Source organism: Rhamphochromis longiceps, linkage group LG5, assembly GCF_057381845.1.
Source record: "Rhamphochromis longiceps isolate RC_006_pf linkage group LG5, R_longiceps_female_GT1.1, whole genome shotgun sequence".
NCBI lineage: Eukaryota > Metazoa > Chordata > Actinopteri > Cichliformes > Cichlidae > Rhamphochromis > Rhamphochromis longiceps.
Genome location: NC_140561.1, coordinates 27,367,096 through 27,394,928, shown reverse-complemented (window position 1 = coordinate 27,394,928; position 27,833 = coordinate 27,367,096). Strand labels below are relative to the sequence as shown.

At 41.5% G+C, this 27,833-nt stretch overlaps 1 protein-coding gene across 3 annotated transcripts; it reads left to right on the top strand.

The window, feature by feature from the left end:
- On the top strand, positions 1-27,262 carry tasora (transcription activation suppressor a). 3 transcript variants are annotated; one of them, XM_085407031.1, is made up of 28 exons: positions 1-615; positions 2,698-2,843; positions 4,482-4,574; positions 4,897-4,969; positions 5,491-5,582; positions 6,559-6,690; positions 8,015-8,145; positions 8,424-8,455; positions 8,618-8,723; positions 9,848-9,951; positions 10,170-10,273; positions 10,925-10,997; positions 11,732-11,806; positions 12,110-12,306; positions 12,390-12,668; positions 14,137-14,320; positions 14,642-14,770; positions 14,929-15,083; positions 16,466-16,646; positions 17,001-17,489; positions 18,519-19,909; positions 20,280-20,402; positions 21,908-22,067; positions 22,258-22,366; positions 23,434-23,612; positions 24,016-24,174; positions 24,374-25,157; positions 25,463-27,262. In XM_085407031.1, the coding sequence occupies exons 1-28, from the start codon at positions 348-350 to the stop codon at positions 25,962-25,964; spliced, it is 6,450 nt and encodes a 2,149-aa protein (XP_085263157.1). In that variant the 5' UTR covers positions 1-347; the 3' UTR covers positions 25,965-27,262. The 3 variants fall into 3 exon arrangements, with proteins under 3 accessions (XP_085263157.1, XP_085263159.1, XP_085263156.1); XM_085407033.1 differs by having other exon boundaries at positions 3-615; positions 18,516-19,909; positions 24,016-24,165; XM_085407030.1 differs by having other exon boundaries at positions 3-615; positions 18,516-19,909.
- Positions 27,263-27,833: the final 571 nt, after the last annotated feature.

The window sequence follows — 27,833 nt, the reverse complement described above, 5'->3', positions numbered from 1 at the left end:
ACTGTCGCAGTTTTAGGCTCGGGGCTTTGTCCTCCCTGAACCCTGACATGCTTTATTTTACAGTTTATTTACCCATCGCTGTTCTGCGTCCACTGAAACCGTAATGAAACTGTGGGGATGGGGTTCGTTTTCCAGAAGATGGCAGCATTGAGATAACCAGGTGCAGCTAAATCTCAGTGAAGAAGATCTGCGCCCACAGGAAGCATGGTGCGGGTTGAGTGCTGCTCCGACTCCCTCCGCTGCGGGATTAGGAGGTAACAGCGGTGTCATCGCGGGACTGTAGCAGAGACGAGGTGCCGGAGTGACGGTTGAGGAGAGACTATTCCGTTACGTCCAAAATATATACAATGGACGACAGCAGCCTGCCCCGGAGGGAAGCAGGTCGTTCGAGGAGGGTGTCTGCTGCTGCGGAGCTTGGAGCTAATGTTAGCCTGCAAGATGGCGAGGTGATCGACCTAACCCCTTCCAGAGAAAGTCAGCCTGGAGCGGACAGACCGGGCGCTGCTGGCGGGAGGATGGAGAGGAGGAACTCGGCACCTCACATAGTCCATAAGAGGCATATGCCCAAGGAGCCCTACAAGTTCCACATACCGAAGAAAACTGAGGAAAAGAAAGGTGGGCCATTGTGTCTGTATATTAGTAAAATTACACCATAGCATTCAGGACTTCTCTGTGCTAATTTGTTTAGATTTGTTTTTTACACCTGAAACACTGCCCTGAACCTGAGTTAGCAACGGGGAAGTTCCATTATCGGACGTGCGAGTATCAATTCGAAAACGTTGTTTTCTCTTCTTACATCGCACAACATGACGGTTGTGTCCACAAATGTGTATTTCATATGTCCAGCCCTACTGTCACCATCAGTTTTACGTGTATCAAACTCCGTACAAGCTCCAGTGTGTTTGAGTACACGGTTAGGCTTAGTGAGGGATGCTAGGAGTTAGCGTCACCAGCCAGTTAACATTAATTACATGCTTGTAAGTGCAACAGGTGTTTATTTTTCACTTTATAGATGATTTTAGGCTGTTTGTGAGTGAAAGTAAATATCCACGCATTCATGTACGAAATTATAAGCTGCATTTTCCCCTTTATGTTGACATTAGCTTCTGCTAACGAGGGTTAGCTAAAGCGAGGTAACCGCCTCCTTGTTTACATTCCAGTTATAAGTGTCCAAGTGCTCACATGTACTTTGCGCTTTCTGCTCTTGTGTTTATGGCTACTGTCATCGTGTCGACCCTAAAATGGGATCTTGAGGACATTTTTTGGCGCTTTTTACAGAGTCTACTATAAGATTAAGGCTAAAAGTTAAATGAGCTTTGAGATAAGGTTTGGTGTTGTGCTTTTTAGGGATTGTTGGTAGGTCAGAAAGATGTAAGCCTGAGACCATGGTAATTTATTTTTGCCTTGATTAGCACCAAACCAACACAATAATTTTGGCCCGGGAGCCAGTTTTAAAGGATGTCATTGCATATATATCCCCCATGTACTCCATGCAACTCCCTATCCTATCCTATCCTGTCCTACTCAAACTGTTATGTTCCTTGGTACCTTCCAAGCAGTCTTTCCAAGCCTAATAGACCACTCCTACTGAAAAAGCCTCCTTTAGTTCAAGAGAAATCTTAGTTATTTTCTTTTTCCTCCTTTGAATGCATCATTTAACAAACATAGTTAATAACCACCATGCTGATGATTATAGGGTTTTTTGAAGCAGTAAATTCAAAGATAGTCAGGCTATGCTGACATCTTCTTTATGTATTATAGCTGTCTGAGACCACAATTTGAAACTACCACCACATCTTTTTGGCTTGTGTTTGAATATTTTGTCTCAACCCCGGTGTTGTAGCTGTGGAACGGACAAATATGTTGTGGGTTACTGGGGGCATTAGCTCTTTTTGTTAAATCACACATTAGTGTTTGATGCTCCAGCTGAGCCCTCTCCACTCCGAGGGAGGCAGCTGCTACAGGTTTTTCCTGTTCTCCTGAGAATCTGGCTAAAAAAAGAAAAAAAACAGCACCTGTCCTGTTGTAATTAAGCCAGTCTGTCAAATATTTCTGTGGGCCTCCTTATGAGGAGCCTTTGTGCTCAAAGCGACATAAAGGGTGGGGCATATTGGTGGCTTTATTTCAAATTTTACAATTTTGTCTGATATACGTGAACAGCAGGGTTACTGACAAGAGCAGTAATATTCTGTACAAGCTCAAGTTAAAGTCCTGTTATTTGACTTGAGTTTATGGTCCTTCTAGAGGCAAGTGTGTTAAAGTCAGTGATGACCAGGACTGACCAGGGAAACTGAAGATACGGTTGAAAGAGCTCCCCCTCAGCTCGTTATATGCCTGTTACACATACACAAAGCAAGGCATCAAGTTCAGTTACCTGCAAACTAGGGGTGTCATGATATCAGCTTTTCATGGAATTAATATTGTGGCCCATTGCTTACTAAATCTGGCCCCTTATCTCTTCCTCTGTGGACACCCCAAAAGAAGTTACATCATCAATTACTTGTCCAGTGGAAGAAAATGTTATGTTGAACAGAGAACACTGCAAACAGCCAAACACACCTGTTTCTTGCTATGAAATAATGAAGACAGTGTAAAGGTATATATGTAAATTATAAAGGTAAAATGGATTCATCATTCTGAGGGATTATTTGTGAAAGTGGTTTTTATTGGCTCTAATCTCTCCGGTCTTTCTTGCAGCTCTGTTCCAGTATGTCTCCACTGAGTCCAGAGAGTATGAAGACATGATGACTATCCTGACCTCCAGCTACATCGACACTAACTCTGCTGGATGCTTTACGTACTCCATACCTCGGCTTGTCTACAGTGAGCTGCTGGAGAAAGAGGTGAGAGATAAACAAGTCAGAGTCGTGAATTCATTAAACAACTAAATGGGAGGGAGGGGGAAATCAAGATCACCGTGGGTTACGTGCAGGGACTACTTTACTTGCAGGTTGTGACCACACGTCTTTGCTTGGATGGTCTGGTCAAGTGGTTTTGTAACAGTTTACTTTGTGGGCAACACAGATGATAGTACTAAAAACAAAGAAAAAAATTGTCTCACCTTTCTTTCCATATAAAGAAGTTTAACTACGCGTTTAATGCTTGATATATCTTAAGACAAATAACCGCAATGTAAATCTTACTTTTATAATGCAGAAAAACTGCCTGGAATATAAAATAAAAACCAGAAATCTTTTTAGTCAAAGAAAATGTCTTTTTTAATGCAAACCGCCTCTTAAAAAAATCAAATTCTGTAGTAAATATAAAAAAAAAAAAAAAGGGAATTTGTATGTTATTTTAAGGAATGCTGACAGTAGACAGCAGCTCATTTTATGCCCCTTAATGGTTCATCATTTACTTACAGGCTGTAGTTGATGTCTTTGTCAGTAAGAACATTATAAAACAAACACAAGATTTAACATTCTCCAAAGCTGTGCTGTGGGTTGGATTGGACGATTTGGTGTGTTGATTTTGGTTTCAGGGCCTTATGTTGAAACCGCTGGTGTACTCTGACTATTCATTTTCTAGATCAAAGTATCACAAAACCACTCTGCTGTCTTTTTTTTTTTTTAACACCTTGCTTGGGTAGATAACTTCCTTTCCATGAGAGAGTAAAGAGCAGTCATAAGCAAGCTTCAGCTGGTAGTTGGTGACGTAACTTCTTATGGGGCGTCCACACAGGAAGAGAACAGGGGCCAGATTTAGTAAGCAATGCAAATTAATGTGATGCCACAAAAATTATGCCAGTATTACTTAGCTGTAGATCCTGTTAACACATCTGTCAGTTAGGGAGGTGAATGAACAGACATTGTCACAGTACAGTAAGCAGTATAACTGATTCGATTTTAGGAAGAAAAAAAAAGTAATTTTAATCCTGAATTCTGAAATCATATATTTCAATATTAAAGGAAGTAAAAGGAGATGTTAAAGGAGATTTAACCTCGACAAGCTAATATAGTTAGCTTAGTTAAAACAGAATCAGTTCTTATTTAGTGTATTCTGCTCTGTGTATTTGTCTTGCACGATCACGCAAAATAGATTGTTCATCTTTAAAAAAAAAAAAAAAAAATTCCTGGTTAAATAAATAAAAGAAATTAAATAGAAATATCGGGATTGGGGTACCATGGACATGTGCAAGTGTCAGTGCAGTGCTCAGGAAATGAACAAATCAATATTTCACTCAATAAAAACTACTGTTTATTTACACTGAAATGAGCTGAACACATGTGAATGTATTGCCTGTATTTGCATGGTAGAGCAGCTATTTCAGAGGCCATGTTTGTGTTGTGAGAAAATTTAGGTCTTGGAGTAAGAATTATGAATTGGATAGGTTTGTCATTAGGAAAAGCTGTTTAGAGAGATGATATTGTTTGTTTAGTGATCATTGTACTGATCGTTTTTGTGTGTGTTTGTGTTTATGATTGATCACATTATTTGTGTGTGTGTGTGTGTGTGTGTGTGTGTGTGTGTGTGTGTTTAAGTTTGTGGAAAAAAGGAAGGAGATGAAGGCAGAGGGGAGGACCGATAAGGAGCTGGAGGAGTGCTACTGTTTCCTGTTGACAGACACTCAAAAGGTAGGAGTGACACCGAGCTATTGGTTCAGTTAACAGTGGTTTTGTTTGTTTTGGCCTTTATCCAGAGACATAGTCAATTTACATAGTTGATTTACTTAAGGGAAGTATGTATTTCTTAGAAGATTTCTTTTTAAGAAATTAAGTTTACAGGGAAAAGACACTGCTTGTAGTTGTTCCTAGAAAACTGAATGACTGTGTTGTCTCTGTAGAATGACTGTGTTTTCTCTGTAAAATAACTGGGATCACGCCAATAAACCATGTCCTTTAAGACTGAGCTTTCATTATATCTGTGATCTAACTTGTGTTTTGTTTATTGTTTTAGCTTCCCCTGCTCTGTGAGAAGGGACTGTTTGTGGGTCAAAGCTGGATCACAGTGTTGGGAAACCCCAGTAAAGGTAATAGTGCACAAATGATCTACATATTGAGTTATTGTATGCTAAAAGGAGAAGTCACAACAAGCTGATATTGAATTTATTTTTTTGAATCAGCTTTCCAGTAAATATACAGTTGTGCCTTGACTTATGAGTTTAATTCGTTCTGTGACGGAGCTTAAAACTCAAACTACTCGTATGCCAAATCAATTTTCTCCATTGAGATAAATGAAATGCCATTAATCCGTTCCAGGCCCTCAAAAACGCCGCCTCCGGATGGTTGGAAAAGCAAAGTTTTGCAAAATAAATGTAAGAACAACACTGATAACCGCATAAGGTGAACGAGTGAAACACGACATGCTCGGCAGATGTTGCTCTAAATTTCAGCTCTAAACTCAAAATTGTACAAGAGACTGGGCGTATCTCGAAAAACTTGTTAGTTGGGGCACTCTTAAGTCAAGGTACCACTTTAAAAAAAATTCTATAAGTAGTAATTTTATCACTTTGTGTGTGTGTGTGACATATGTGTCTGCATATGTTCTTAGGAGTGTATCTGTCAAGGTACTCAGACCTGCTGCAGATGAGTTCCTTAACACCAGGAACTACGGGGGAGATTGTCATCTTCAAAGTGATGAAGGTAAGTTACAGGGTTCATATGTGCGTGGAAAAGCTGAGAATGGTCAAGGAATTTTACAAACCTCTAAAAATGTTGGAAAGTTCAATAAATCCACAAAGTCTAGGAAAAGTCATGGACTTATGTTTCACAAGTACTTCTGTAATAGAGTATTTGGGATTCAGGTAAAAAAAAATCTGTATTGGTCAAATAATTGTATTTTATGAAAAATCTATCACTTTACTCAGCTCCATGTTATTCTCTGTTTAGACCCCAGCACGAGCTGAAGCCTGCACTTTGAGGACAATTGCACAAATACTAAAATAATGCTTCATTAATGTCTTGCTGCATTTATAAAAGCACAAAGTAAGAGCAGAGAAAAGCAAGGACATGAGACATGCAAATTGTTGATTTTGTAGAAGGGATAGTCATCGTCATTAGTCATCATTTGAATATTCAAAATATTAAAAAAAAAACCCTCAAGCAATTCTAGCTGCTATTTTTAAAGTACATAGTTTTTCTTTCATTGACCAACACTTAGTAGGATATAATAGAAAAGTGCAGTATTGAGTCACTGATGTAAGTCAAGAACAGAGTTTGTGAGGCAAGCTTTCTTGTAATTATCGATTTGATTGCTTATTTTATGTTTCTTTGTGTTTTATTTATTGCTGAGTTGTTGTGACTGTGGATATGTCATTTGTTAGATGGCTCACTCTGTAGATATTTAAATTATATATAGGTTAAACATCACAAAACTATTTTGACAACCACCAAACAGCTAAAACAGCAAATGAAAGCAGGTAAACGGAATCCGCAAAAAGACGTAAATACAAAGCGCAGATCCGACGCATTAGAATCTGTGAGCCCTGACGGCGTGTACGTGTCGTCGGGTGAGAAAGCCGGCAGCACACTGATTCTGATAAATCTTTGTTGTTAAACTCAATACGTAGTGGTAGAAATGATTGTAATCTGCAGTGGAATTCTTTGTTTGGCGTTTTAGGGAAAAGTCAAGAGCATCTATGAAAACATGAAAAACCTTCTAGATCCAACGCCTCGCTTTGACAGCCATATCTCCAAGAACGCCAGCAAAGTCACCTCGCTGAACTCATACCGCGCATTTGAACTCACACAGGTAAATACACTCAAACACAGAGGGGAAAAAAAAAACTGAGAAATGGACAACTTACTCTGGGACAAACATAATGTCCCACACATTTTACACACATTTTATCTGTTCAACACAGAAAATTGTTTCAGTGCTTTGAGATGTTTTATAGTCAACAGGAGTCTTTCAGTTGGTTCTGGCGGTGTTATTGGGGTCCGGTTTGTGTTTGGCAGGAATTGAATGTCTGAATTTAACTTTAAAAACAATATCCAGAGAGGATTGTGTGGAAATGACTCAGCTGTTGAAAAAGCAGACCTAAAATTACACGTCTGTCAATATGTATTTTTTGTTTTAAATTGAACAAAATGACATGAAAAATATCTTTCAGCTTCAGATGGTTTATTCGCTAAAACAGGTTTTCTAGTTAAAATGTTTTTGTTTGATGATCAAATTTTTAGTTTCCATATTTGTACTAGGACTGACCTGAAAAATAAATTTTCCATGGTTGGGTTAGGGCTCATATTTAATGTGTGTGTGAATTTCATTTCATGGGTCAGTGTTGTCTGAAATGGAACAGGCTGGCTGTACACTCACACAAATAACAGTTGCAGCATTTGACTCTGATTGTTGTGATTGCCACCTCATTTTGTCAAAAACTTGTCCCATCCATGCACCCATCCATCTGTTTTGGGTGGATCATTGCCAACATGTCTGCACTACCTCTGGATACCTAAGCCCTTTGCACACTGATATAAATGTGCTACCAAAATCTCACTCAAGACGCTGAAGCCACCTCAACTTGCTCCTTTCATCATGGAGAAGCAGCCACAGTATGCTGAGCAGCTACCGAAGGAGCATAGAGAGGTGCTCCGTTTGGAGAAGGAGGCTCATCTGGTGTGTCTGTGATCCCATTTTGGCCCTCTTTCGAATTTTGTCTTTCTTTGTCTTTGCCTGGAAAATAAAAATCAGTTCTATCTGCTGATGAGGATATGTTGTCAGCGCTAATGGTGACATCGTGATCAGTGCATATGACTTATCCTACTTTTACTAGCTGGAATTAATTTGACAGCACCTCTTTTTCTACTCTGAGCCAAGATGGTGACCACTAATCATTATCATTCAAATTATTTTTCAGGTGTTTGTAGTGAGATTCATTTAGTTTGTTCATACTTGTTGTGAATCTACTTGTAGGCAGTGCAAGTATAGACACAGCATGTGTAAATGTGAAAAAGTACTGACATATGCAATCACGTCTGGTTATTGAAGAGGAAAATAAGCGTTTGGGAACCTTGTGAGTCTTTTAAAGAAGCAATGACTGCTTTAAACAAAACCGTTTTCTTGATTATTCCAGCAATACTTCTACGAGTATTCATTCGACGAGCTGCGACAGCGACCTCGCCAGGTGTGCCCGTACGCTGTGGTCTCCTTCCAGCTTAAAGGAAAAGACTCTCCTCTTCCCAGTGCACCTGTAGCACCCATCAGGTATGTGAAACATGTAAATTGATGCTATTCTAGCGAGATGACACCTAAAGAGAGTGTTCGCAGGTTTCCAGGAAAAAGCAGCCAGAGCAGCTTCAGTAATTAACTTTAGAAATGGAGTCTTTTAATGAATGTGCTCTTGTTTTGTTTTTTTTATATTTTATTCCATAAAAGTCTGATGGACATTTTAGACATGGAGGAATCAACAATGGTTCTGAGTTTTAACCTCTATCTCTGTGCCAAAACTGACATGAAGTTTGTAATTTGTGTTTGGTGGGCAGGTCGAACAGTCAGTCAGCAGAGGGGAGTAAAGGTGAGCACTGGTCCCTGTTTTTTGTCGATGTAATCACACCTGAATGTGAAAGGTCACCTACACTGCTTGGATATAAAATAAAATAGGAAGCTCTGTGTTTTTTGTTTTTTTTTCTTTTCAGTCTTGCTCTGGTGCTGATGAGGTTTTATTTTTCTCCCACAGAGCATGCTCAGTTCACAGTGTGGACTGGAGACCTGGTGAAAGGCGACCGAGTGCTCTTTCAGATCTCGCTCTGTTCCCTGTCTCCTCCCTTCCTACCCCACAAACTGTGAGTACTGAGCTGACCTTTAGGCTGTTTAAAGCAGTGGTTCTCAAACTGTGGGTTATGGAGTTCCTGTAGGTGGGGTGTGGATGACCAGAAAAGACATTAGTTTGCTGACTTACTGACCAACATTTGTGACTCCTCTTTATCTTTAAAGATGGATTGAAATCTAAAGTGGGTTTTAGATAGACTTGAATGATATAATCAGCTACTTGTGATGTGAGTCTTCCATCCTGCACGTGAACTCCACCATCTTGGACCACAGCTAGCGAGAGTTGAGTTTGGTCTAGTGAAACATAAAATGTTAGCGTGGCTATGTCAGTGCGCCCCAGGGTGGCTGAGGCTACATTGTAGCTTGCCATCACCAGTGTGTGAATGTGTGTGTGAATGGGTGGATGACAGGTTGTGTAAAGCGCTTTGGGGTCCTTAGGGACTAGAAAAGCGCTATACAAATACAGGCCATTTATGTTGCAGATAGGCACGCTAACATTTAGGAGTATATTCGATTCCATAGATCCTCTATCTAAGCTGAATGAGAACCACCACATCAGCACCCTGGCTTACAAGCCCGGAGGTAGGGCAAAACAAAAAAGGAAGGGCTGGGAATAGCCGGTTAGTTGTTACTGAATTTAAAAATACGACTGAGGATATTGGCCACTGCTAAAGTGCTTATGACGTTTTTCTCTCAGACAGATGGAAAAAATAAAAAGCGAGTCACTGAAAAATAATTAGTATATCTCAGCATTCTGACTGGGTAAAGTGTAAGCATGGGAAACACTGGATGGGGGTGTTTCTTAGAGTGGGGGAAAAATAAAAAAAATTTGAGAAAAGGTTTCAACTAAAATGAAAACACACACAGACATATTCCATCAACACCTCGAAAGCTTACCTGGCTTAGCTGACTAAATTCCATTGTTGGTGTCCATGTTTTCTGTGATGCATTGCGCTCAACTCTTTAGCTTAGCCTTATAAAATAGCTTACCAGCCTGCCTTTAATGATCTGTAATCCCTCGCAGTATAATTTTTACTTTTACTTACTTCGAAAAAACTGCATGCACATTTAAACAAATGCATCCTTACCATTTTAAAATAATTCGCTCTGTGTCCGTCTCACCATGATCCTCCCTCAGACCAGAGAAGCTGGAAATTGGTCATTTGATGAGGCTCGACCAGGTGACCAACCTCCTCCCTGCCAGCCTGTTCTCCTATAACCTCTACAACAGCAGACAGGAGGGTAAGATCACATTAATCCTCTTAGTGATGCCACGTTACACACCAGAACTACAGTCACTTTAATGTTACATAAGATTCTAGTAATCACCCTTTCTGTAACAGCATTTTCACCCTCAGATATTGCCAAAAATCCTTTCTTAGTTATATTTTCAAAATGCATGTGCATTGAGCTTGAAAGAGGAAGTGGATGGGACTTATTTTATATTTTCTTTTTGGTAGTTGTGAAGAACGGCTATTACTGCAGTCTTCTGGAAGTGATGGACAGAAATCGGTCTAAAACCAGCGTGACGAGACTGCTGCATGAGCTGGAGATAAAGCGAGTGGTGGGTTCTGCTTGCTTTAATATCACAGAGGACTAGCAGATTCTCATGTACAGTGCATGGAAGCTATATATGGAAACTATATATCTGCCAGAGTCTTTATTTACCTACAGAGAAAAGCAGGTTGCCTTTATTTGAAACGGCCTCACATCAAAGGCAGCTATTTCACTTTGATATTGCAGGTGAATAGATTGTGAAGTTCTGAGCCATTATCAGCTGAAACTCTGTGATACAGTGATTTTTACTCTATTTTTGAACCTTTACTTGGTGTAAAATGTATGTTAGACAGCAGTTGAATATTCTTGAGTTATCTTGTTATGCTGGTAGGACAATGGTTTGTAATTAAGTGTCCCAGTAACTCATTTTTGACTTTCATTGTGATAAAACTACAAAAAGATTATAAGCAATGCAAAATGATAAGTGGATTTGTGGAAACATTATTTTATCTTAAGAAGTTGTTTGTTGTTGTGTTTTTTAGTTGTTTGGAGAATTATTTTCATGCTTTGCATCACTATTGGAGTCTCAGAGATACTAAAAATTGTAAATATGTCCCACAGACAGCAGCAGTTTGAACTAAGTGTAGCAAGGAAGACAAAAATAAAATGTGAAGAATGACAGGAAGTGTTGAGTACAAGTTGTCTGCTCTCTTTACAGGTTATAGTGACTCCGCTTATAGATAAAGGCTTTCTGTTCCTGTTGTCCAGTGTTCAGATGGCCACGCCCACAGGTAAGGCATGGGACTATGAGTTATACTGGTAAATTGTATGCAGGATAATATTTGGATAAAAATCAAGAGTAAAAATAAATAAATACGCATTTCTCACTATTCAGCGTTATCTTCTCATTCAAATCCAGGCAGTATCTAGCGCTAGAGAAGTCAGATCACTTCTCTGTCAGTCCCGTATTGACCCATTTCATGTTTGCTTCTGTAAATTGTTTTCTTTGCTAATTTCAAACTTGGGCAGATATCAGTTTTTATGTAAGACCGTTCCAGTCTTCATGTTTAGAGTTATTGCCAGCATGGGGTTTGAAGCACAAGCAGAAACATGCTCATTAATGTGTTTGATCCATCCCTCAGGCTGAGCATTCAACTTACTGTAACATCCTCTGATGGAGAGTGTGAATGAAATGTGTCTTGAGGCCATCTCACCTCTTCTAAATTGATAGTAAAATACTGGAGAATAACTTTGAAGGGGAGGGTGACCAAATATAAATCCTCTTTATTGGTGCTTTCAGCCCATTTCAGTGCCTTAAAGGCAGATTTGGCACAATCCAACCCATAGTAATTTTATTCTTGTTTGAAGTAGTTAACCTTAATTTTATCACTGCTGTGAGTTTTCTCTGCAAAGAAAATATTGGTAGATGTCAGTGAAATGTTCATGTACTATGTTTTTGCTGGTTGTATAATTAATTATGAATTTTCTATAATGAAAGTAATAGAGTGAGCTAATGTGTTTTCAGAGAGAGGAGAGAACTGGAAGAGGTGTCTTCAGGCATTGTTTGTTTTCCCAGAGACCAGAGATGTGTCCAAAACTGGTGAGTATCGCCGTAAATGAGGGGCATTCATTTATTGTAGTTGCCTTTTGGTACAAAGTAAAGTTTTATATTGAAAAGAAAATAACAGGAGCATTAATGGTGTCCCTGAAAACCAATTTTTGATGAGCTAAATTAAATTGAGTCATCATACAAGCATTTTTAGTGTAACCACAGTTCACAGGACACTGAGCCTAAGTGTTAATACTGATCATTGACTCTGCTGACAGGGTTAAACAGCTGAATCAACATTATTTTCAACCTAATGATGTTTTCCTTGTTTGTTTGTTTTTTTTTCCCATGTAGCACCGCACTCTGGCTTCTCTTCCCATGATGCCTCTGAGTCTCAGACATCTGGTGCTGCAGTAATGTCACGGCTAAGTCAGTTTATCCCAGCAATGCATCATGCCCTGCTCAAAGTTCGTGCCAACCCCCCTCCTGAGCTGTCTGCTGGTGTGGAGCGCCAGGCACGGGAATACCTCATTGGCCTGAAAGACGGCAAGGTACGACCCAAATCTCTTGAAACTGGCTCCTTCAAATATCCACTTCCCCTGGGGACTGTAACGTTTCTGTGTTTGCTCCCAAGGTTCGACAGTACCCAATGGGTGAGTACGATTCCCAGATGGATGACAAGGAAAAGTCAGTTGCTGCTCCCATACACCATCGGGTGAACTTGGAGGGTTACCTGCGCTCCTACCTGTACAGCCCCGCCTTCTACCTTCTATCAGCAGCTCGGGCCAGGCTGTTATTAGAGGCGCACTGTGGAATTGAGCAGCCGCATCAGGAAGCAAGAGCCAGGAAAAGAGACGCAACAGAGAAGGAAGCGACAGGAAATACTAGGCACGGGCAGACCAACACACAAAAGGTGAACAGTCACACAAAAAAACATAACGCAGCTTAGTAAGTCCACTTGTACTGGTCATGTCCATAAGTATTTGGACAGTGATACAGCTCTGTGCACCAATATTATTTATCTGAAAATTAAAGACTCAAGATGTTATTTTAATGGTATTGAAATTATTATATTGTAATTCAAGATGTTATTGAATTACGGTCTTTCAGCCTTAATTCAAGGGGTTTAATAGAAATATTATTCAGTTTGCTTAAAAGTAATTCAGTTGTTTTTTGGGTTAAATGGCTACATTTGGTAGCAGTTTATGGGTGCTCTCAATATCCCCCTCCGGGCCAGAAAGCTCTGGGGAGAACTCTGGGTTAGATCAGTGTTGGAGACCTTCAGCAAGAACAACTTAAATGATCACAGTCTTTTATTTTAATGAAATCCTGTTTCAGCCTCTTCATTTTCCCTCTTCATTCTCTCTCTGCTTCCCTTTGTGGTGGATGCCCGGTAACAAGTTGATGGAAAATTATGGCAAATATATTTTTTTAAATATATATTTTTATATACTCATTGGTTTATTTCTCCTTGTTTCGTTCAGTTTCTTGAAGCAAACAAATAGGCATGTTGATTACATTGCGAATATTTACAAATATTACACTTTTCAAAATTCTACATGAAATCTTTAACTGTTTACCCCTTGAAATCCTGGAGTAACCCTTGAAGCTCTTTTCTGAGCTGAGTGGTTTCTGTTTATATTTCAGCCTGCTTATGGAACCAACTGACTGTGTTTGCATCAGAAGTTAGTGAGGGTGGTCTCTGCCTATGCTGCTACCCCTGGAAAAACCCAGAAACTATTCTAATGGTAGTCAAACCAAATCTTTATTGATCTATACTAAGAATACAGGCGAGGCATTGTTGTTAGAATGTATATTCCTAATATGCTCTGGCTATGAGTAGAGGCTCTAATTCACCTGCTGTTCAAATATCATATCAGGTAGCTTCAGATAGCAGCAGGCTCAGAGGGATAGGGAAGAATCAGAAATATGAATGAGGATTATTTAGATTTGTGAGTCATGTAAAGCTACTTCAGTAGAGTCCGGAAATAAAAATGCGGAGATTGAAATGTGCAAAATAATCCTGCGAAGCAAAATAGATTTCCTTGAGTCATTCACCTAAACTTAGACAAACAGAGCATACTTTTCACTTACTAGTGGTGAAACTGAGGGCTGAAAGACCCACAAACAAGCAGCAACTTATAGTAGTAAAGACCTGACAGGAAATCTCAAGGGAGGAAACTCAACTTGGTGGATTCAGATTTAAGGCAGTTAAGTTGAAAGTCTGGTCAACACATTATGATGTCACATTTTCAGTTTCACAGTTGCATCTGAAATGAGAGCGAGAGACCCACAGTGGGTGGTTTACTGAGGTAAAGTGACAGAAATTGTTTTTGTCCTATGGGGTTGATGAACTCATACCAGTGATGCTTGTTGCTCAGATGCAGCAGCTGATCGACCTTGTTTTGACCTGCAAGAGGAATGCAGAAAATGAGGTGAAGAGGGAGGAAGGAGGGGGGCTCCAGGCTCCAGGGAGGAAGAGGAAGATGGAGCAGCAGGCGGCAGAGAGGGCTCTTAAATACCTGAAAGCATCCCAGGAACCCATAAGGCACAGCAAGATCCCAGGTGAGGAGATGGGAAAAGCATGTCTGCGTTTTTTGATATGACCTGATCCCAGGCTTCATGAAAATCAGCTTTCAGGTCCTCAAATGTAACCTCTAAAGTCATGAATGAACTTAGGTTTGACAGCAAATCCTCATGAGTGAGTCATATTTGTATATTCATGCAACATCAGGGGAAGCTCTTTTTCTTTCGATGATTCTTTTTTGTCAAATTTCCCTCTAAATTTTCTTAAGAACACCAAAGATTGTTTGCTTTTTTCATTTTGTTAACAAGCTCACAATCATTGACTGATGACATGTTTTCTCTTTGGATTTGCCTTCTAAGTTGAAGGAAACCAAGTGTCCTTGTCTCCTGTCTCCTTCACGTCTGTGATTGGCTCATTGGGTTTGAAGGATACTGATTTGAGAGAAGACGGATCTGAACTTGCCACCAAACTTCTGAGCCTGCTAACAAGTGAGCGGATACTCGGACAACATGCTGAAACTTTTCATTCTTCCTGCTCTTCTTTTGGCTCCTTTGTTTAACCAGAATCTTTTAACTCTGTTTCCTTCTGTTATGGAGCAGCTTGCTGCTTACATCTTATTTCAGTTGATTTTTCTGCTCATTTCCAGGCCTCGACCAGGCTGCCAGAGGAACGGCTAATCAGAGCCTTTATGAGGCACAAGAAGATGGGCTGAGGGGGTCGTATCCGTTTGATAAGCTGGCTACAAAACTAGGCCTGCCCACCAACTGTGACATTGATCTGAGAAAGCAGGATGAGCTGGAGGTATTTGATGTTTATGGTGTCTGTTCACAAAATTACTGTCTAGATCAGCGATGTCAAACATGCAGTCAGGCAGCCAGAACCTGTCTGCTGAAGGGTTCAATTCAGCCTACTGGACTACTTTGCAAAGTGCAATTCTCATTAAAGTGCACTTGTTAGTTTGTGGGTACCAGTGTTACACACATTTTTTACCTTCTGTTTCCTGGTAAATTTTTAGAGATGCATTGCAAGGGTTTTCTTTTACTTGTTTTGTTGTTGTTTTTTAGTTTACAGTGAATAAAGCGAATACTGGACTGCAGAACAAAAAGCCTATTAAAACCTGAAGCATATCACAGCTGTGATACTGTTGTGGTTTCCTGTCAAGAGCTTTTAAGGGTCGTTTATAAAATGATCTCAGTGGTTTTTAGAGTGTTCTTAGCATCTTAAGACCAACAAGAGATAAGGAAGATGATACCAGTGCAATCACATAGGTTGTTATGTATTATTTCAATGTATTAGTCATCTTCTTGCCTGCTTTCTACCGGGTGTCCTTCAGAACAGCTTAATTCTTCATGGAATCGATTCAACAAGGTGCTGGAAACATTCCTCAGCGATTTTGTCCACATTGACATCCACAAAGTGAATTTCCTATTCCAACACTTTACAAAAATGGTCCATTGAATTTGGTGACTATGGAGGCCATTTGAATAGAGATGTCATGTTCAGGAAAGGAGTTTTAGATGATTTGAGCTTTATGACATGGTGTGTTATCCTGCTGGAACCAGCCATCAGCAGATTGGTTGTCTGAGGTCATACAGGGATGGACATGGTCAGCAGCAATACTCAGGAAGGCGGTTACCAACGTTTAAACAATGCTCAGTCACTCCTGAGAGTCACAAAGTGTGCCAAGAGCTATCCTCCATGCAGTTACACCAGTGATCCTTTCATGTTGTTTACACCAAATGTTGCAGCAGAAATCAAGAATTACTGGTTGGAAAATTGTTGTTATAAGGCTTCTCATCAGCAGCTCCCAACACTGATCTGTTGTTTTAGGCACCCAGGTGGAAAAAGTCTGACTCACCGAACCTAACAGACGGCTTTATCAAAGTTATTTAATGTTTACACTTAAATAATGAAAGTAAGCAGCTGGAAATTAGCATTACCTATCCCTCTTATGAATATTAGTATAATTATCTTTTAATATTTTATCCCCAAACCAATGTTGTATTATTGTCTTATAAATATATAAGTACTTGCATATTTACCTGCTACAAAGCTGCTTCTATTTGTATTACTTCTAAATAAAGCTCCCACTCTGGATAAGCTTCTTCCGGAAAGTGTCATAAAACAAAACCATTTGAAATCGAGCAGGTGAGATTACAAAGTGTGTTTTCCTGTGTTTGTAGGAGCAGACGGCAGGTAGCGTCAGTAGTTTGGAGGGATTCAGTCCCAGCTCGCACAGCGGGGAGATGAATCACCACGGAGCAGCAGCTCGAGGAGGAAGAAGAGAGTTGGGGAAAAAAATGGAGTTTGATGAAGATGACGATGAGGAATATGAGATCCCGTGGGTCCTCATCCCCATAACAGGTGTGTCTGTCTGCTCAGTCAGACATCTGTACTCTAAAACAGACCGTGTGCATTTTACAATAATTTAAAAAAAACAATCAGCAGTCATACCACACATTTAAATACTGTAGATTTTAATATGAAGAGTAAATTAAAGTCAGAATAAAACTCAAAAAACGAAAAAATGTATGAACAATAAAAAGATAAGGGGCCACGTTGTTTACTAACATCCATCATAGGAATAAAGGTTTTTGTGCTAAAACCGTGTCCAGGTACAGTTAGGATGAATACAGCAGCCTGTAGTTTAGATTGCAGATCACAGAGTTGGAGAACTAATCAGACTGAAAACTAAATGTTGGTGTTTTCCGTCTGCAGGTCTGAATTCAGAGAGGTACGCCCTGGGAGACAGGAACATCCCTCACGATCCTCGTTTCCTGCACCTCACCATGGCTACAAGCATCACCACAACAACCAACCCTCCCAGGCAGAGCCCCACCTTGTCTCCTGAGCCCAGATCTCCTCCCTCCCCCTCCCTGTGCCCATCCCCTGAGGCCAGCCTGCCTCCATCCCCCTCCCAGTGCCCCTCACCTGACCCCAGTCCTCCTCCTTCACCCTCGCAATGTCCTTCTCCAGATCCCAGTCCCCCACCTTCCCCGTCTCAGTGCCCATCTCCAGAGCCCAGCCCTCCCCAATCTCCCACACAGTGCCCATCTCCTCAGCCCAGTTCCCCACCTTCTCCTTCCCTGGAGGCCAGCCCTCCGCCCCACACATTCTCCCAGCCTAATGAGCTCAGCCTACTTAATAAGAACCACAAAAGTGCTAACGAGGAGTTGTTAACCTCCATGGCCTCCAGGGAGTTTGCAGGTAACATCACGCAACCTGAGAGCATCTTGCTTAATGTATCAGTGAATTCTGGACTTTAATGCCACCTGCAGTTTTGATCGCCAACTGCAAATTTAAAAATTAATCCAAGTTTATTTTTCCATTTTATGTTGCACCTTTAAATTCTGGGTTATCGGTTGTGTAAATCATTGTGACTGATTTATTTATTTATTTAACAGCTTTAATATATTTGAGGAAGCTATGAAAAATTTACTATTTTTGCAGTATGAAGTACGATTTTATTTTTACCCGTGTTTCTGAGCACTTCTGACATTTAAAATTCCAGATCTGAACAGGAACCTGAGCATTTCAGATGTGTTAAAGGCTTCAGATACCTACTGCAAACTAAAGACAAAGTCCCTCTCACAGTCTGCGATCCATACCGTTCATTTAAAATATGACTATTATAGGCTACTGATGCGCCTGCTCTCAAAAGGTATTAAGACAGAAAAAAGGATATTGTATCTAGAATAGTGTGTAATTACATCCTCCATCAAACTGATGCATTCTTAACTCTAAACTTATATTTAATATATCAGAAATACATAGGAGCGGGCGCCAGTTTGTGGAAGCTGCCATGTTCCCCTGCCCCTGAACTTATGGCTAACTGCGTTTTACATATGTGGCTAAGTGTGCAGGAGATGAGCCTTGTTAGTAGAGACCTATTCCCTGAGTATTTCCATGTATTTATTTATTTATTTTCATTTATTAATTCAAACATTGATATTTAGTGTTCCTGTATTGATTTTAACGACTTGTAACGCAGAAAAATTTCATAGTATGAAGATCACAGTTTGTAAGTGTAAGGTGAGACTTTTTTTTTTTAAACTTTATTATATTTTACATCAGCAGTCGACTGATGTATAGTGCCAGTGCAATCACACGATCCTCATTGGTTCTACTCCTGTAATCCTTCCCTCTTGTAATATATGCTTGTTTTTAAATGGGCTGACCTTCGTGTACAGTTAATAGAATTTGTCTCCAGTCTAACACTGTCTTCTCCTGCAGCAGCATCCAGTGACAAAGGGGAGAAACCTCAGGGTAAAGAAAAGAAGACGGAAGAGCCATGTGTTTCTGCAGCCATCCGTCCATCTATTCCTCCATCTCCAGAGAGAAGGATCTCGTCACCATCCACTGAGCGAGTGAAGGAAGCAACAGAAAGAGGAATGGTTAAAGTGAAAGAAGAAGCGGTAGAAGCTTTGGTGAAGGAAAAAGAAAGTCAGGCAGGTGAAAAGGTGCAGAAACGAGAGATAAAAGCGACTGATGATCATGAACAAGATTTGGAGATCCAAGAGATGGATTGTAAAAAGGGAAATGTGAAGGAGCTGGTAGGTGGTTCTCCCTCCTCAGCCTCTGCTTGCACAGATATTAACAGCATTGTGGACAGACATCTTGGTGACTTCTCCTCTGAGATTCAGCTGCTCCTGCAGGAGGAGAGCACCCACTATAACTTACCTCAGTATCCTCACTCGACTTTAATCACAGCAACACCTACACCTCAACACACAATGTCCTACGCCTCCGTGTCTCAGTTTTCACAGTATGTGTCCTTCTACAACCCCTGCCCTTCCGTGCAGGACTACGTGGACTCACTAAAGGACGGCATTAACAGCATGATAACAGAGTTTGATGATGGCTGGCGAGAGCGCAAGCCCGAACTCAGTGGGACTAACCCTGACTCCACTTTAGCGAATACAGTCAGTGCTTTTGTGGCCAGCGTTCGAGCAGCTAATACTACAGGCAGAGATGACGAGGGGTCTGCTTCCTGTGATGAGTGGACAGCTGCTGACTCTGGCACCACAGTCAGTCAAAGCCTAGCGCTCTCCAGAGGAAATGAAGCGTGGCTGCCAGACAGCACAACCTACAGGAATCCCACAAGTTCTCATGTTTCTTTATCAATTCCTACCCCCTCATCTGGTTTGATCTATGAGCCTGCAAACACTTCTGTCCTCTGCCCTCCACCTAGCACATCACCACATTCCCAGTGGACACCGCAGCAGAATGAAACTGTAGAAATCAGCAGGACAATCACTCAAGATGTCAGCCAAACACAGGAAAACAGCACCACGAGGACTGTGCTATGTACTGCTGCTGCTGACAGTGGGGGTGTTCTTCCAGCTAAAAACATTGTTGTGACTCTGCCGGGGCTAGGCGGCACTTCTGACCCTTTGGGAGAAGCTTCCAATCCCTCTAAACCGGCATCCAGCCCGAGCTCTGTACCTGTCGCCAAGCCCAGTGTGGGGACCGCACCCCCTGCCACAGACCTGAGCTCCCTGATCAGCCAGTTGCAGCCAGATGTGTTCAACAGCCTGGTGGAGATCATCAAAGAAGTCAAGAAAAACTCCCTGCAGTTCTACATCCACTGCACTGAACCAGGAGACAAGGTCACCAAAGATATAAAGGTAGCCTCATGGGCAGCTCAGTTCACACTACACGAAGAGCCAAAGGAAAGTCCCCAGAATGTTTTTTTATTTTTATTTTTTAACTGTTTTTAAATTTGGATTTCCTTTACTTATTTATAAATAAACAGCTTGACTACTTTGACAAGATGATCTCAAGAAAATCGCAAATAGAGACTGTTTAACATGTCAAATATGAAAGAGGTAGTGCCAGTTATATTAATGCTAAAGGAGCTAAACACAAAGCTGTTGCTGCTGCTGCGTACGATGAGTTGACCAATTTTCTTTGTTGGTATAAATGTGTATAATCTCTGGTTAAAGTGAAGAGTTATTTTATTTGTGTTTATGTTTTGTGTGTGACGTTATGTTGTAGGAACTCCTGCTGAAGCAGGGTAACGTGGAGCAGAATCCGATCACCTTTCTGAGCCAAGAAGACCCTGACAACAGGCTCCTGGTCATCATTAAGAACAAGGACATAGCTGGACATGTACACAAGGTAGTTAACAGCTGTAAAGTCTTGACGGACTCTGCTTTAATCCACACGTTTTTTCTGATGATGACTGCGCCAGTTGTGGTTAAGTGGAGCTTACTGTGGTGTACTGTAGACATCAGCTGTTTTCACTCAAGCTCTCCAGGCCTCGTTTTTTTTAAGACACCAGGCACTGCTGCATGTGAGTGAACCTGCAGCTTCTTAGTACAGTGCAAATAAAGGGTCTAGTAGTCCCGTGCAGTAAGAAGTCTCATGTGTCCTACCTCCTACGCAGAATATTTCCAGCAGTGTCAACATGTTTGAAGCGCAAGTGGTTTGGGCTGTGAGTTTACCTTTAAGGGAATGGGATTATATTTTATGTACTGATTTTGTCATCTTTGTTCTTTCTAAATGTACTTTAAGAAGTTTGTAGTGCAGTAAGGGTAACATGACACGACACAAACATTAAAAAAGGGTATTGATTTGTAAATAATTGGACATGAGTAACTTAAGCTTATTATATAATATTATACTACTGTATATTTCAAATGACCTCAGCAGCTCTTTCTCTTTCTCTAAAGATGTAATGCATTCTGGGGTCAGCTTAAAAGAAAGGCATATGTGAAATGTAAACCTGAGGTCAGAGTTCAAATGTGATCTTTGGATGCAAACTATAATCCCAGAGTTTTAAAAATAAGTTTAACGTTATTTGACCTTGCAGAGGTCAAATGTAATGTTGTTGCTCACTAGCTGTATAAAGTTTCTGTGAGATTTGTCCATTTGTGTAGCTCTTCATTATTAACCTTTATTTAACCAGGAGTTAACAGACCTGTACAAGCACCCCTTTGATCACACAGAACCAGAATCAGTTTTTATTGAGCAGGTTGTGTACACATAGAAGGTAGTAGGGCTCCGATTATTTCTTTGCTGTTTGCACAATACTGACAACGTGACATCAACATGACACAATAACGACATGTATACCAGATTTATGTGCAAAAGTGCCGAGTCCAACCCTGTTGGAATAAATTTTGGAATATATATATGTATGTGTACTTTTATACTGCAAAGTAGAAGGAGTAAAACCAATGCAGAGGCTCGTGTGATCACGCTGGCATTATGCATCAATTATGTGCTGACTTGATGGCCTGGACAGGAAAGACCAGCGCACTTAGAGCTTAAATGCTCTAACACAACACTTGTGTGCACTTTTAAATGTAACACTGCAAACAAACAATGTCTGTTGTGATTTCTGCCTTCTCTGTGGCAGGCGCTAACTATAGGACAAAGATTAGTACAAATACCAATGACAGGTTTTCCACATATTTTTGATTTTAATATGTATGTGCAGTATGCTGCAGAGGTTCCTGCAGTACTTAGCTGTCAGCGGCTGCACTTTTTATGTGCCACTGCTGTGAGGAATTGAGTTTTTCATGCTTGACCGATGTTTTGCTGTAGATATTGAGTCATGAGAAGCCCACATTGAAAACACACATACAGCAGCTTTGTTTATGTGTTTGTGTTGCTGTCAGATCCCAGGGCTGGTGTCTCTGAAGCGACACTCCGCTGTGGTGTTTGTGGGAATCGATACGCTGGATGACATCAGGAACAACAGCTACAATGAGCTGTTTGTAGCCGGAGGCTGCATCGTATCAGACGAGCTGGTCCTCAGTCCAGACTGCATCACTCACGGTAGGTCAGAGAATCAGAAAGCAGCCATGTAAATGTATGTATGTAAATGTAGTGGGAAAAAATCACATCTACACATGGAGAAAATTTTGTTTTTCACAAAGATAAAAACAGATTTTATCTTTTCTGTCAATCAAAACAAATGCATTACTTATATAACTGGAGTGTTAATTAATGAAATGCTTTTCTACAGAACGACTGGCGGCACTGCTGATGTTCCTGGAACAGCACAGTTCTCTAGAGAATGTTTGGAGGTGGAAGATTCACTGCAAAACGCACAAAAAATTAAAAGAACAAGCCAGGTAGTAGATCTGCTTCTCACTGTGTAATGAACAGCCTTTAGCCATTTTAGAAACTATAGGTGTCACATTTCAAAACAAGTTTCTTTTAAATTAGTTTAGGCTTTACAGATTAACTGCTATATAATTCTAGCAGGATATATAAACTTTTACTTTAAAAACTTTAAAGGAATTAAAAGAATACATGTGAAACTAACCTTAACTGTAAACAGGTCATTGGTGACCTTGTGGATAAAATGTCACACTATTCAGTATTCCAAGCTGGAATACATTCTGACTGGAGAGGTGTGGTTGAATGGTAACAAAATACATAGTATAACGAGATTAAAACAGCTTTATAAAAGTGCACATGTGCTTTAACACATTATAAGAACTATACAATAATTTAACTATACACTTAATTTAAATATATAAATATAAATACACAGTACAGTACTGGTACAGTATAGTACAGAGACAGACAGGCAGAGAATTGATGAGTTGAGTATGGTGATAGCTTTGGGGAAGAAGCTATTCCTGAGTCTGTTTGTTCTGGCCCGTATGGATCTGAAGCGCCTGCCAGAGGGCAGTAGGTTGAAAAGATGGTAGCCGGGGTGGGTAGTGTCCTTCAAGATGTTTCTGGCCCTGCTGAGACAACGGGAGTGTTAGATGGCAGACGAGGGCAGGGGACAGCCGATGATTTTTTTGTGCTGTATCTACCACCCTCTGCAGTCCCTTCTTGTCTTCCTCCGTGCAGCTGGTGTGCCACACTGTCACTGCATAGGTCAGCAGGCTGTCGATGGTGGATCTGTAGAAGGTCACCAGCAGCAGGGCGTTTAGTTGTTTCTTCCTGAGCACCCTTAGGAAGTGTAGCTACTGTTGGGTCTTCTTGATTAGGGGCGTGGTGTTAGCTGACCAGGAGAGGTCTGCAGAGTTTTGGACGTCAAGGAATTTGAAGGACTCCACTCGCTCTACACGTTCTCCGTTTATGTGCAGGGGGGCAGCTCTGTTCCAACAGTAAGATGTTTGAAGAAGCATCTACATCCTCCTGCTGGCTGAACGTGGATGATTTGTGTATGTTTGATCATCAGATTCAGGAGAGAAGCAGCCAGCCTGCTGGATTTGCTGTCAGCTTATCAGAAGCGGCAGATCGTGGAGTTCCTCCCTTATCATCACTGCGACATGATGAACCGTCAGTCGCCTGACCTGGACTGTCTAATCGAACTGCAGGGACGATACACGCAGTACCGACACACGATCTTCCTCACAGGTACGTATATGTGAGCAGGCGTGACTCTCAGGGCACCTGATTAATACTGGTGACTGGTTACCTGATTGCAAACTAAACCCAACTGAACTGCATAAGCTTTTACTTTTTGCCTTTCCTATTTCACTTGACTTAAAACCATAGGAGCGGTGTGCCTGAAGTGCATTTATAGGATGATAAATTCCACCAATAAACATTTGATCATTTGATTGGTCGGGTGGTTAATCAAATTTTCATGTTGTTCATGATTTTGGCTTCAATTAGTTATGAATGACAAATCTTCATGTTCTGTGCACAGTATGACTGCATGTGCAGCGGCTCAGCTGACTGTTAAGTTAATATGTCATGTGATTAACATGAGAAAATAATCTCATCATTCTTTTTTTTTATTTTTTATTTTATTCAGAGCATCATAATGAGAAGTTCACGGCCTACTCCAGCGGGGGCATCATTGTTGCCAATATCGATGAAATTCTGCACAACTTCTCCCAAATAGTTGGTTGTCATGACATCAAGGCAAAGCAGCCAATCATAGATGACATGTTGTCTCCCAAAGGTGCCAAAGGTTTGAAATGTCTGCTCTACCATCTCTCCATCTTTTCTGTTTCTCCTACTTTACTCCTATACTGACACTCCTTCTCTCCTTCCGTCTCCTTCTCTTCAGAGTCATGTTTTAAAGTCATGTTTTAGAGATAACATGCATTCATTTAACTTTAAATGCAGCCCTGTCATCCATTCTGATGGGAGTACTCCTCTCTCCTCAGGTGTCGGGGGTCAGCTGAGTCATAGTGACTGTGTCTCGGGTCCTGAATGCTCCCTGTCCATCTTTCCAGAGCACAACCACTCGCTCTCCTCTATCACCCAACCACAGCAGCTTCCACAGCCCAGCTCCGGCTTCCCAACCTCTGTCCCTCACCCCTCTGACCAGCTCGTCCCTGACGCCTCCTGTAAGGACGGGGTCCCTCGCCACTCAGACGCTGACTGTGAGGTTCTTCGACAGGCCATCTTACAACTGCGGGCAGAGCGTCAGGCGCAGCTGCAACAGCTTCAGCAGCAGCAGCAGCAGTTGGAGTCCCAGGCAGAGTTGAGCATTAACCCTGTGAAAGGCTTCCTACACAGTCCCTCCTCTCCTTTGGGTCAGGGAGGTCCTCCTGACGCAGTACAGCTTACTCCAGGCAGGAAAGCCGTGGCAGCCACACTGGACTCAATTCACTCGGTACTGCAGCCAGAGCTGAGCAGCAGGAGAGAGGACAAGGTGGAGCCTGGTACAGAGGGATGGAGGAGAGGAGGAAGTGCAGGGAGAGAGGCTGAAGATCAGAGAGGCAGCACTCCAGTGCGAGTGGTGGGCTCACAGGCAGGAAACCAGGCTACTGGCAATAATGGCACGCCAGCCTTTCCGAGCAATCAGAACGCAGCTGTAGTGACAGCGTTGAGCAATCAGACACACAGCGAAGCAGATCAACATGGAGAGCCTGCGTTTTCCAAAGCAGACGAAAGTAGTGCACCGCCCTGCACCACCTGTCCAGCAGAGGGCGAGGACAGAACAAGGTAACATAACACGCTGGTTTGAGTCCTGCTCTTTTTTTACAGGCCAGTTTGTAATATGACTGCAATATTAACACTGTTCGAGTATTCATATAAAATACAAACAGAATTTTTTGACTTACCTTTAGAGCCGCAAGTGGCCCTTAGTGCAACTGCACTTTCTGGCACTTCTGTGTACACTTCATTTTGTGGCCCAGAGGTTTCCATGTGATGCTGACATGCATCCATAAAAGCTGTGCTGATTTCAGTTTTCAACCTCTGACAGTCCGGTTCCTGCTCAGTCTCTTCTTCTGCTTCTCTTTCTGTAGTGAAACAAAAGCCAGCTATGAACAGCCAATAACAGAAGAGGCAGCACCACCGGGCAACAGTGAGGTACCTGGAAACATCACCTCGGTCACAAACCACGAGAGTGTCTCACATCCTGCTCTGCCCCAACTACAAATCCAGCACCCTCAGCAACATGTGAGCGAGCAGCAGCAGGGTGCTACACACCTGCAGTACCAACCGCCCAGCCAGCGGGGCATTGGTCTCCTTCACCCCCACCTACCTCGAGTCCACGGACAGCCTTTTCACCGGGCCCCCATGCTGGGGCCCCTGAATGCCCTGGGAGGAATCAGGGGCCTCCTGGGGCAGCCACCCCTGTGGCCTGGAGGTTTAGGCCCTGTAGGTGCTGTCCCGCTGGTCTGGGGTTTCCAGCAGGCAGCTATGGACTTCACGGGTCCTTCACTGCTGGGAGGGTACCACAGCCCTGCAGGTCCGGGCGGCTTCAGGTACAGAGGGGGGCAGCGAGGAGGCTTTAATGGGACGTAGACAACCAGCAGATTAAACTATGACCCCAGAAAACTAACAGCCTGGAGTCTGAACAGGCCAAACTCTGACAGGTGTCCACGCTCTGTTTCCAACAACAAAACAAAAAAGATCGTTTTAGCCAGGTTATTGCACCACAAAAAAAATTCATGTTGTTTGTGGTTCAAAAGTGGAGTAGAGTAGAGTCTTAAAGTATGCAAGCTTCAGATGGTTTGTATAGTCTGCTTCTGATCCTGAATCATCCCAGGAGGTCAAAGAATCTGCATGTTTCTGTCAGTCAGGGCTCATCACCTCTTTTTATGTGCAAGACCGTGTCTTGAAAATGCCGCACACTAATTTTATATCAGTGCTGCAGGTCTTTGTACAGTATTCAAACTTATAAACACAAACTTTTTCAACCTGTACTCCTGCAGGGCTGTTCTTAAACCCCAGGAGATATGTGAATGTGTGAATCAGCAATAAGTTGTTTTCTTTTAAATCAAGTTTCTGATGTTTTTCATTTAAAACATCAAAAATGTGAAAATGTTATTTCTCACATAAAAATATTGACTGTCAAGCCCTCCTGTAGTTGTTTTATGCACCTAAGAGTGACTGAAATGTCTGAAGACATTTGTCTCTGATGGCTGGCAGTCTGAGATCAGATCAAAAAATGTTGTCCTCAACTATTTTCTGTCTCTTACTGAAGTTCTGCAGCCTCCAAAAACCTCAAAGCACCAAATATGTCTGTCTGTTTGAAAAACACTGAAAGATGAAGCCCTTTCTCAGTTTTTGGACATGATCGAGAGATAAAAACAAGCACAGCAATTGGTGTACCTCAGTCACAGAAGAATTCAGTACTGATGTGGATACAGGGCAGGTTCTGCCTGAATGAAGGGTCTCATTTAAATCAGTATCATCTGGACCTTAAGTGTGACTCTTATTACTCTGAGTGGTAGTCCCATTTTCCCAGATTCCCTGAACGCACCAGTTTCACACTCTGGGAACGTTTAATAAGTAAAGTTTTTGTTTTGTTGTGAAGATGTTTTGTTTTTGTGGAAAATGGCACTGCAGAGTAACCTGTACCGGAGGCTGACAGACTGCCTCATACCTGTGGACGATGTTTATATCCTGTAAAAAAGTTTAGTTTGTACAGAGTGTTTTGGTTGTTACACTCTGAGCTGTTTGTGTTAAATTTTATGTAGGGAGAGACTCTGGAATGGACCGGTTTTAACTTAAAGCATTTTTTATGTTTTCTTTTTTATATCAGATTTTTTTGTATTAAAATAATAAACGTTATATAAAACTTTGTGCTCTGAATGCAGTTCTAACAGTCGGCATTAATGTTGAGGCTTTCCAAAGTTTCTGACTGATATCTTTTTCCCTTTCCTCTTGCACGGTGCTGCTGTGGCGCTCTTTCTGCCTGCGAAAATCACGCAGTAGCTGCTCCGAGTCACTGGTGTCAGTAATTCCAAACATAGTGTAACAGGTGGATGAAGCCACAGTGATGTTGATATTATTTATCATGAAGACATCAAGCTGCCAAAGTCCTGAATGCTTCATGTGTTTACACACTGTTTAAATACGTTAACCAAGACTCACAGACAACTCTTCTGGCGCAGTGTCAGTCAGTTTGGATTCAACTAGAAGAAGGGCTGTGTGTTGGAGATGACCCATATTATTAGAGATATCCCCTCACTGTTACTCCCTGAAACTCTTCACAGTGCTCTCCCTCCTGAGCTTCTGGCTCACAGGGATTACTGTACATACACTTACCTCATGTAAAACTGTCTCAGAACCAGGGAACCAAACCAGAACAAAAATGAATCTGACCAGAATGAACTGGTGTCAGCATGTTTTAACTAACTATGCATAAAAGAAATGAAAGTCAGTATA